The sequence below is a fragment of the Ambystoma mexicanum genome, chromosome 1q (assembly GCF_040938575.1).
Source record: "Ambystoma mexicanum isolate Mex_15411 chromosome 1q, UKY_AmexF1_1, whole genome shotgun sequence".
Lineage (NCBI taxonomy): Eukaryota > Metazoa > Chordata > Amphibia > Caudata > Ambystomatidae > Ambystoma > Ambystoma mexicanum.
Window position 1 is genome coordinate 1122847575 of NC_090922.1, and position 12187 is coordinate 1122859761.

Here is a 12187-nt window from a genome sequence, read left to right on the forward strand (position 1 = left end):
AAGAAAAACTTCTATTTCTTCTTGGCTTACCCCTATACCATCCTCTATTTCCCAAATAGGTATGTATTCATTTTGCATGTTCTCACTCTGGGCAAAAGTGATTTTATTAACAAGGGCTTTATTCTCCTCATTAGTATTGAACCATGCATTAATGGAGCCCTGTTTAGGGCCCACACCCTTGTTTTAGTTAATGATGTTGTTGTTCCTTTTCACCGACTTGCTTATATTAATATTGCTCTCCAATCAATTATTCCAGTGTTAGTGGTAGCAAGCGATAGGGGAGCTTTGCGGATTTGTTTTCGTCTACCCTTTTTAGTGTTGTTCCTCTTATATTTCCGTTTCCTTGAAGCTATATTTCTCTCCTTTACAAGCAATGACTCCTTAAGAAGAATTGGAGATGAAGCCGTCACACCATTGGAAGAGACATTATCATCATCATGAAAAGTTAATGACGAATTTGGGTCAAGTGACTGTTACAAAGGAGAAGTCGGTAGGTTCCTTTCCCACATCCTCATTCAATGGCAGTGGCAAATATTTGGCAAAATTCAGGACAACGTCCACTAATTTGGTAAGACCCTCTTTAATTATTTGTTTTTCTTTTGAGATCATATGACATTGTGAAGAGGGCCTTCAGGATTTTCATTTGTTCTGGCTCTTGAATAGGCTCTAGAAATGAAGAGACCGATGAACTAAAGAAACAATCGTTATTTGGGGGAGGTCAAGCCACCGCATTTGCAATTACCATCAGGTCTGGTTTTCTTTCCAAATTCTTTTCAAGCAATGTCAACTAGGATAGATTGAATGATTTCTAAAGTATCTGGGATGGATTAGTGTGGTGGAACAGGGTGTAGCTTTAAACACATATTAAGGAAAGAGTTTTTATCAAATGGATCAAACTCTGAGTGATCTGCCTCATTTTGCAGTTGATTGTCGGCATGCACAATTACACTAGTGGTTATAGTGGGAATATTTAATTTACACACCGGTTTTAGGTATGTTGTAATTTTATCCTGAGCCTTAATAGGCTCCCCTCACTTATCCCACACTGTTTACACTACCCCTACTGCCATGCCTCGTTAAGTGGATAAAGCCTCTTTTAATTAGCATATTTTTTCCATCAAAATATCATTAAATTTTTTTTCACATTTACGTTACTCCTAAATTGGTATCTTCTCCTAGTGGCAGGCATGTTTCCACCACAATAAACACTTATGAATCAGGCGTGGTACAGCAGATTGTAACATTCAGAAAACATAACCACCACTGGCACAGTAACTAGATTATAATGATTTCGCCCACGCACCCTGCAAACAGCACTCACTGGTGCACTCGTTTGGTGCGTGCGAGGTGGTGCGCGTACCCTGCTTTTTTTAATTGTTTCCTGTGGGGGGCATGGCCAGATTTAAAGCAGTAATTCCAATGCTTTACGAACAGTTCACTAAAATTAAAAGAAATATATTAAGTTCCAGTTAAAGATAAAGATGGTTCTTTAGTCCAGCTGGTTTCCAGGGGATCTTCAGAGAGAGTTCATACCTCAGTTGCAAATTATCACAATCGTCCAAGATAGAGTCCTCCAGCCAAACAGCACTCACTAGTGCACTTGTTTGGTGAGTTAAAGAAGACATCTCCTGTAGTACCTGTGACAAGGGAGAGGTAGATCCTGTGTACCCTGAGCCCTGTGTGCCTGTAATCCTCTAAACAATCTGTTTCAACAGCTGTTTTGACGGCTGTGCCTAAAAGGGTGCATATGAAGGAATATAGTGCACGGAACCCTTTATTGTCGGCGTATGTTTGTCCTTTGGAACATACGCTGAAGGACAAGCAACGGGCGCAGAGGTTTTTGGGCGGACAAGCAGCCTTCTGAAGGGCTAGGTTCCACTGCCGATTTGCCACTTTGACAGATGCGTTGAAGCGTGAGCAGAATGTATAGGGCATTTTGGTTTGGGCGTCAGCATCTTCTGTATCTTTCATACGTGTGCCCTTACTATAAAAACAGCGAGGAACCCCGCGAAATACAAACAACAATGGCAAAATAAAACAATCTGGGACCTTGACGCATGAAGGACCATAGGTACAGTGTACATCTAGTTAGGGATCATATTACAAACACGCCCTATTGACGTCCCTTTTCGAGTTCGAAAACAGGTCATGTAGTACTCTGCACCAACGTCGGTGTCGGCCTATAGAAAGCATGTGATGCTAAGCAGATCCACAAGCCTCAGAAATATATGTATTCATATTGTCTGTCTGTCTGTCTGTCCGTCTCTCTCTCTCTCTCTCTCTCTCTCTCTCTCTCTCTCTCTCTCTGCAGGAACAATCAAGCAACACTTCCAGCTCTCTGAGTCTTTGGGCACAAACAACAATATTGATAGATATCGGTTTCAGCAAGATCAAAAGGTAATTACTCACAATCTAAGAGAAACCTTAGATGATCTAGGTCGGTCAAAATAATTTCTCAACATCAATATAGCACAGAATATTATTGCAGCTGCTGTAAAGATCTCTGTATGATCTGCAGGTTACATGTTTGACTCTCAGTGGGCTGAACAAACCTCATCCTTTTGAAGTTTAAAAAAATGAGTAACTCCAAGTCTTTCGGGTGCGTACAAACCATGTAAAGCATCTAGATATTGCAGGAGTATTGTTGAGCTAAAGACGCAGAGCTAGTATTTTCTGACAATCATTCTCGCACAATAATTAACGTGACCCAAGCTACCATCTATGAATAATACATTGGATTTTATCCTCAACTGTTGCTTTTCTCCAAGTGGGTATGAGAGCAGAGACCTGAGTGTTTGTCTACTCTGAATTAAAGATAATGGGTCAAATGTTGATTCCAGTTTCACATGCATAGTGACTACTTTCGATAAGCTCCAGAGCGCTGGAACATGCTATCCTTGATGCACCTCTGAGGCTTGCTGGTCAAATAGCAGCAAACATTTAAAGAAATAGGCTCCCCTGTATTGCAACACATAACCTATCCCAAATGAACCACTTATAAATGTCCCAGATTGGGTTACCTAAAAATCACTAAGATCTAGTTGAAGTTATTTTCTTTATTGTGTGTTTTGATTTGAAAGAAACTCAACTGCTTCATTTGTTGAATTTATGAAAATGTCTTTTTTCAAACATGATCCAAAAAGGAAAACAATCCCCTTTCAAAAATGTAAACCATAAATATTGCTTTCCTAAGCATTGTTTAAACATACCTGTTTGGTAAATGATGGCTTCCAAGGGCTGTACTTCCACCAGGTCCGACAAACAAACGCAATCCTTCCTCTGGAAAGTCAAAAGATCCACAAACAACTGGGGTTAAATTAATTCAGTGGACATTTGTATTTTTTTGTTCCATGATTGGCACTGCATGAATCATCGTTTGAATGTGGTGGTACAACTTAAACGCTATCAGTTTGAAATGTTGACTAAAAAAGTGCATTTGTTATGTTATTTAGATCGATTACTTCAGCACTTTGCTCTAATGCCCACTTCCTAGCCAGCAATGCAAAATGTAAAACATTCTCTGTGATAATCTGACCTAATACGAGTCACAAGCTCAGGGACAGTCCCACATGTACAGGATGTGCCATATAATAACAGGCATATCTTCAAATGCACACATACAGTCTTGCAAGCCTTGGTAGTCTTTACATGGCCACAGTCTCATACAGCCCAGAATAATATCTTAAGCACAGGGAAAGCAATCATAGGCCAGGTGTTGGCAAATATGCCCATCTACACCCATTTGCCAAGTTCAAGCTCACGGGTAAAAGCCCATTTATCACAGGGTGAGGTAGAGCTTCACATTCCAAGGTACTGGCCAGACAATCATTGTATGCCAATTCACAGCCTTTATATGCCTAGCTGCAAACTTCCTTTGCCCAGGTACACCCCCAAATATGCAGGGGTTGCCAACATATCTTGTGGACCAATGCATGTCAAAAACTATCCACTGGATAACTTTCAAGGGCTCCTATTGTTTATTAGAGGGTGGTGTAGACCAAGCCTTCGGCAGTAGGGAGAATCCACTTTCTACTCTCAGGCGTGGGCCACTGCCTGCCAGGTGCCTTCTGAAGAGCTTTGGGTGGGAGGCAGAAAATCTGTGCGATAGAAAAAGATTCACAATTCCCCTGCTCAGAGCTGAAGACCCTTAGAGGAAAGGGAATGTGCAAGGAGCCAGGGTGTATACCCCAGTCTCCCATATGTCTTCAGCTGTGCTCTGGGTGGGAGATATATGAGTGCTAAGATGTAAAAAAGGATCCTTAATCAGCAAATGTGTGCCTGGATGTCAGGCAATTGAGCGAAAAGCCAACATGTGTTTCGACCACGGGTCTTTATCAAGGCCGAAGAGAAAGAAGCTGAGTGGTCTCCTTGAATAAGGTGCTGGTTAGCATCTGTAGGGCCCATCGGGGCCGCTGTGTACAGTATGGCTTACGGCGATCCTTTGGATGATCGCCGTGAGCCATACTGTACACATGCAGACCCACTTTTGCTGATTAAGAAAACCATTAAAAATCAAGAACATGAAAACTTTGTTGTCAGAAGTGCTTATTTGACCGAGGCACTTGCCTCATCCAGCGCCAATTCAACTGGGGATCCACCCACATCTCCAACTCGAATATAAAATGGGCTGGTCACCCAAGGCCCACAAGGCATTACAGATCGCCCGAAATAAATTGGAAGGTCACTATGCCTAGGAAACAGCCCACTCCCTATCCAAGTCCAAACAAAGCTACTAGGCCAAAAATAAAGCAAGCACATTCCTGGTAGCAAAACTAGTCGAATTGAAGCAGGGGAACTTAATTGCAGGCCTACGAGACCCACAGGGCAAGATTCATTGCTCAGAAGAGACCAAACTACAGTGAGCTGCCACCCATGTAACGGATACTATGTCATCATCTCCTCATAACGCAAGGGAACAAACGCAATACATTGAAGAGGTGGCCTTAGCTCACCTTACAGAGGCAGACAGGGAAGCCCAGGAAGACCCAATCGCCTCTGAAGAAGTGGACTCGGTTAATAAGTACTTAAAAACCAGGGCACCCGGCCCTGACGGATTCACAACCAGGTTCTACAAGCTGTTCAGACTACAACTCCTGGCCCCCCTCACCGAGCTATTTAACTTCTTTCGTCTGTCATGCTCTATAACACTGTCAATGCTGAACTCCTTGACCATCCTCTTGCTGAAACCTGATAAAGACCCCAAGGACTGTACCTCCTACAGACCCATCTCCTTGCTCAACACAGATGCCAACATATACTTGAAGGTCCTAGCCTATCCACTATCAACAATTCTGCCCAAGCTGATTGACCCAGACCAAACTGGATTCATAGGGGGTAGATGAACGGGGGATAACATTAAGCGAGCCCTGAATCTAGTAGAGATAGCCTCTGACCAACGCAAAATGGCATTACTGGCCCTGGACGCCTCCAAAGCATATGACAATGGGTCTTCCTACGCATGACCTTTGAGGCTTTTCACTTCAGGCAAAGCTTCTGTAAAATGGTCTTGGCCAATTATCGCACACCAAAAACCACCCTGTGGGTCAACAAGGCCTAACAACTCCTACCCCATTGACCTGCGGGATGAGGCAGGGCTGCCCCCCCGCTCCCTGTTTGCCTTGATACACCTAGCCCAGTGGACCCAAAATGATTCCACCATCAAGGGATTACAAGTAGGCCTGTTAGGTAAGATTTTCGCAGAACTGGTAAATCTTCCTGACCTGGGTCAACCCCAGAACCTTTTGCTTTACTAGTAGGATATTTTTCCTTAATACTTCTGGGAGTGGGAAACTTTCCACACTCACAGAATCATTTACTCTTTTTATGGGTGTCATTTTTTTAACTCTCCATAGTGTCTTTTTAAAGTTATCCTCTTTAACAACCTATTAGCAATACGTGCCTGTTGGTGCTGGCTTTCCCTAGAGGCGCCCCCTTTAACTTTCTTTTGCTAACCTTGAGAGAACTACAGTTCCCAAGGGTAGAAAGGATCTTTGGATCCCTTTTACATTTTATTCTGTGAAGCCAGCACACCCCACCTTATGTGGAGTGCTGGGGAGATACAATGTATCCCCTTTCACACTAAAACTGTAACAATTCTGTTACAGGGACAAGCTTACCTTCAATGGCTGGTGGCAGTGATTCCTTGTATTAATTTGGTGTATCTTTACCGCGGGCTGTGGGTTTCACCAAAATGGCCCCGGTCTTCTTTTTTTTTGCCATTTTAGTGTTTCTTGTACTTTCTTGCTCCTTCCACCGACATCCGGGGAGGGAAATTCCTTTGTGTGATTTTTATCTTCGGCGGGAGCCCCCTGCACTCCCCACCCAGGCTCCAGTCTGTCTGTCAGGGCAGGAAACGAGGCAGGAGTCTAAAACTCCACAGCCATTTGTCTTCCTCCTTGCCCGAATGGGGACAAATCCCAGTGAGGGGCTGGCTGTCCTGATTGGACAACCAGACCAGCCTTTCCTGTAAAATGCAGGAAGAGAATGCAGAAGTTGTGCTGTAGTTCCTGTTAAATACTGCGAACCTGCGAAGCTGGAACCTGGAAGCTGAAGACAAATCGACCACTGGAACCGAAACCAAAGAGGATGATGAAGGAAAAGCGGATGAAACGATTTCCAGTGACCGGAGAGTCTGCTGTGTAACTGGAGCGGGCTGTAGCCCCTCCTTCCAATCGACCTGGGGATTCCGAAAACGATGACCCATCCCACGTGTTGCTGCGACCTTGTGTTGCTGCAATACCCAAATACCCTGGGACCTCGAGCCACTGTGCGGTGCACGGTCTTCCGAATCTCGCTGAAACTTTGTGGGCATCCTGGTGGATCTCCAGAGACACGAATCGAGTACGAAAAGTGCCCTCAGAGTGTTGAACCTTTGTAACGACGAGAATTCAACTGCGATTTTCTGTCTTTTTCTGTGCACCTTGAAAAGGCTAAAGGAATATGGGGGCTAAAAAGGCCTTCTTTTTTGTAACAAAGATTCTTGCATCAAGTTCACAATCCAGTCAGACAAACACTCCATCCCTTTCCTAGACCTCACTGTCTATAAAACCACTACCAACACTCTAGCAACCACCCTCTATCGGAAAACAACTGCAAAAAACACCCTTTTGGAGTTCCACAGTTTTCATCCGGCAAGTCTGAAGGAAAACCTACTTTTTGGTCAATTTCTATGCCTGAGGCGTAACTGCACCAGACGAGAAGATTTTGAAACATCGAGCAGAGACCTCTCGACAAGACTAAAAGAAAGAGGCTACCCAAGCCACATCATTCGTCGAGCCAGAAAACGAGCCAAAAACAGACGCAGAGAATCGTGCCTCGGCCCTACCACACGAGAGCTTTGCAGAGACAAAATGACCTGTGTTACCACTTTTTCACCACTAAGCAATCAAATAAAGAAGACCATTCTAAAACATTGGAACATCCTTCACACAGATTCTTTTAAACCAACCAAACCCCGTTTTGCATTCAAACAAAGCAGGAATCTCAAAGATCAGCTGGTCAACATTTACACAGAAACGACCAGGACCACAGAACATCAAAGCACCCTGTGGAATTTACCACCTGTTCAAGGTCACTACAAATGCAGATCATGCTCAGTCTGTTGTCAGACGAAAAACATGAAATCCATTGATCTCAACGGAAAGAACTGGAATTTCGAATCCTTCACCAATTGTAAAAGTAAATGGACAGTGTATGCAATCCAATGCCCTTGCAAACTGTTATACATCGGAAAATGCAAGAGAGAAGTAAGACAGCGCATATGCAAACATCGCTCGTGCAGCAAAAATGCCATTCCAGACAAGCCAATGGTGTCACATTTCCAAGAGAAACACCACACCCACAATGACATCTTTTGGTTTGTCTTACAAACAGCCAGAAACCCTTTCAGAGGTGGTACAGAGACCTCTCACTTCGTAAAGTAGAGCAACAATGGATTTTTCGACTTAATTCGGTCAAACAGGGCCTCAATGTAGCAATTGAATGGAATCTATTCTTCAAATAATTTCCATCCAATACTATCTCCTCTGATACCTTCTGCCCTTCATGGTGCTCCTACTTACGTATGTGACTTTACTCAGTACACCAGCTGTAATGCTTATTCAGATAACCACCCTCCCCCTGACTTCCACCAGCTAGAAACCCATTAAGGAGGGAGTTTTGTCCTAGATCCACTGACACTGTACCACCAAAATGTCACATAATATGTATCCACATTCTGTTTACACCATGTCACCTACTAAAAAGTGTTACTACACCATTGAATCGTCAAAAACATAACTACACGCTGTCTGCATGAGTCTATTACACTTCGATCACCTAAATCTTGTTCAAATGCAATATATGTTGTTTTTTTGGTGTTTTTAGTCTTCAGATCAAGCCACTTGATACTCAATACACTGTAAAAGTTTTTTTCAATTATGTTTCTTCTGCGTGTATGCAAAACTATGAAATCATTTGGAAAACCAGTTGTTTATGCTCCAACATTTATGATTGCATGATTAATACAGGCAGGTGTTACCTTCCTTCCTTCAGACACGCATCCACATCGTTTAGCACCCTATTTACGCTCTTGTGTACCTATTAAGAGCGTACATACATATGAAGAAATTAACAGAACTAGTGTCCTTCACTAATATCCTATCGCGCATGGCCACTAACTCAAACGCGCAGCCGCGCACCTGGCTAGGGTCCCAGGCGGATCCTCATTGCGCATGCGCCAGTCCCAGAGTGAGCGTATTTCCCAGGCTCACCTACCAAGCCTGAATACAGCTCTCTGCCTCATCGCAAGACGTTGTTAGGAATCCTTCTCCGGCTTTTTCAGGTAAGAAACATAGAAAGGCCAGCCACTACCCGGAATTGATCCACAACCTCATGTTCCATGAAACATGTGCTGCCTCTGCCTAACGTTAATTTGAACTTTCTAACGCGCCACCCGTACACTTTGTGCACATTGCAGTAACATCTGACTTTAAATTGTTACATCACCCTGGCATTACTTATTTAAGGCACTTGCATGCTCAATTGCACAACTAAATGCTACTATAGCCATGTACTTTTGCCAGTCGAGCACAATCCTATTTAGCATGAACCTTGCCGTGCCAACTATGAGTCCTCTCACCTTGTCATTACCCTTTTAGGGACTTGCATGCTTAAAATGCACAAACAAACGAAACTATGTATACCGTGCAACAAAAAATGATTTCTCTATTAAGTATGATCCATGGCGCACCGTCCAGTGTTTTCCCTCAATTTTTCTGCCTTAAAGTCATCCACGCATCTCAAAAGCTTCACTCCAGTCCAACACCATACATATACCAGCACAACCTAAAGCCATTCTCTCCACGCAATAATCTGCAGGCACTTTCACGATAGAATCCACTCTTTAATTACCAACGGAAAACTGATTTCCTTGACTGCTTCCTTACACAGCGACTGTCATGATCACTGCTTCCAAGGAGCCAGGACCAGCCCAATGTCCTTGGAAGCAGGCCCCTAATCCTAAGCCTAGGCACCAGCCGGTCCCTACTGGGACCTTTTTGACCTTGTCCTGGCGCCAGGCTCATCAAAGCCATCGGTCCCGGCACTGGAAGCGCCGGGCTCATACTATATGTGAAGATGCTTGGGTGGACTTACCTGCAGCAGACCATGCTGCTTACTTACCAGCTACATAGGAATCCTCTGTAAGCCGGAACTATTTTCTTACCTGGGTGGGGCAAGCTCCACGCCTGGATACAACACTGGAACTCTTCTGGAACAGGAACTCTTTTCTTACCTAGGCGGGGCCGTGGAGGAAGACGCCTCATCACTCCTAGGCTATTTAAACCACACCCGATTGATGAAGCGTGCTTCGCGTTATTCTGCATCTGCAGCAGAACGCTCACCGAGTCTGTTCCAGCTTTTCTTCTTCCGATCCGGTACCTGCAAGAACAATACTTACCATTCCAGTATCCAGTCTTCAGCAGCGCCTGTAAAAGACAAGAAACAACAGGTTAGCACGACGACTTCACATGCAACGCATTCCTTACCTGGTCCATCGGCAGCGACCATTTCTTCACGCTGCACCTCCGCCTATGGAGACAAAAGCATAGTTATTACTCACCGGCAATCCGCAAATTCCGGATGTTTTCAACACAGCATCTGAAAGACAAAAGAAGAGACATTAGACAGGTATTTACTTACGCCCATCGCGCTCTCCACGATAGAGGGCCTGCAACTACTCCGGCGTTTTCATCACCTCTTCAGCACGAACTCACAGCTGTGAAGGAAAGAGACAGTTAAAGCGCTTGCATATACTCACTCATTTCCAAGCGCTTCTTTCCAAGGCTCTGGCTCCAGCTTTGGCTCTCTTCATACCATCTTCTAACGCTAGAGCCCTGCAAAACAAATAGAACAAAGCATTATTCCGAGCCCTGTTCAATACTTACGTGTCCACGCACCTAAAGACTATATGGACTAAAAGGTGTCCGGAAACTCACCGCTCGTGCTGTTAACGGCGGTTGCGATCCTCTGATGTTAAGAGGCCTATGTTTCACCCAGTGAAGGAACTGGCAACGGCACCCTGCACCAGACGCAGATGGAGAGCCCAGCATTCACCTATCTAAGGTGAGCACGTTAACATGGGGGCTCTACGGAGAAGCTAGGAGAGAGAGAGAGAGAGAGAGAGAGAGAGAGAGAGAGAGAGAGAGAGAGAGAGAGAGAGAGAGAGAGAGAGAGAGAGAACACTCAATTGCCCAGATCTTTAACCCCATATATTCTTCCATCTGCAGAAATCTCACCCTTCGAGTTCGACACACAGTGCGAAGAGGCTCAGCCCCAGAAGCCAATCGAGTCCTGCACATCACTTTTCGAGTCACAGACTCCTTCCTGCCTAGACCAGCGCCTCCGTGGGAATCAGGTGAGCGTTAGAGCGACCTTGGCTATTTTTCTAACTTGACAAAGCCTCAAACAACACGGCAACTCTCTCCCGTGAACAAGTTCCAGCACCATCACTGGAATACATACCTACAAAAAGGTATTCTCCATACTACTATTAATAAATTATGTATGATATCTCATATTATTTAGGTAACTCATTGCTACCCCTTCTCCTGTAGATTCCTTGCCAAGGACGCCAGCACCATTTTCGTGCTTCCCTGAAATCACTTTGTGTTCAACCGTTGATAGAAAACAGGTTGGCTTTTTAGAGCGCAGTTCCTCATACACGGAACACTCTGTGTGGTCACATTTTTCTCTGACACCTCCTCCTATGTGTCACTTTCCTCCATAGGCGTTCACGAGCCCAAACCACGTCCTAATGACAGTTCGGACCCTTCATCTGTGAACATTTCCACTCAGTGAATGCTGACTTCATCCCGAACCAGAAACACCTACATAAATATGTGTCGACCACAATAACATACTACCAGTCTAACTGTGGTATTTGAAATCCACATTATATATATGCTACTAATCCTCACTTACCGAACTGTGATGCAATAACAGTTTGTTACCTATTTTTCTTTCCATTGTAAGCCAAATAAGGCTCATATGTGATTTTTCGTTTTGTTGTTTTTTCTGCTGTGAACCTACCATTTTTAGATGTATGTCTGAACCTATGAATAAATGTAATCATATTCTAACCTTTTTGTGACCCTCAATGGCTAGTATCTACAAACTAGCTCCCTGCCTCTTGTAAGCCTACTCCATCTACACGTTTGAACAGGGGTAGCTATTGACTCTCCCTTTTCCGTTTTATTCCTTGAAAAGGCGCCAAATCCTCAAAACTGCATTCAGCTGAGAGGAAAACCTTGCCTAGAGCCTTCTTCATTGATCTCAGCTGCAAAGTTCCTTCTGAGGTCTTGTTTTCAGTCACCACAACAAGGAATCCACTGACCGGGTATTTGACTGCAGATCCCGAATTCCTCCTGCTGCAAAATCTTCAATGCTGAGATACTGTGTTGACTTGGTTATGTACTTACCTTAAGTCTGTTAGGATTTCTGTGTAGCTGTGGGGTGTTTTCTGTGATGGGGAGGCCCAGTCACACTGCTAGAATCCTGCTAGGGTGTCTTCTGTGAAGCCCCTGGACCCTCTTCTAACTTAGAAATAAAGTACTCACCTGTTTGCCCAGTCTTCCTAAGGAACTCTGACTTTTGCTACTTAAGAACCTATCCTGAAACTGCCTGTTGGGACACTAGATTCTAGTGACCC

The 12187-nt window shown here is 44.2% G+C and overlaps 1 protein-coding gene across 3 annotated transcripts in view; it reads right to left on the reverse strand.

The window, feature by feature from the left end:
• Positions 1-12187, reverse strand: part of EEIG2 (EEIG family member 2) — an 847845-nt gene that overhangs the window by 8966 nt on the left and 826692 nt on the right. For 2 of the 3 annotated variants that reach the window (XM_069641869.1, XM_069641870.1), the window contains one exon: positions 3210-3279. The exons of the other annotated variant lie outside the window; for it this stretch is intronic. In XM_069641869.1, the coding sequence (XP_069497970.1) occupies positions 3210-3279 (70 nt within the window). The remainder of the gene's footprint in view (positions 1-3209; positions 3280-12187) is intronic. 3 annotated transcript variants of the gene reach the window in all.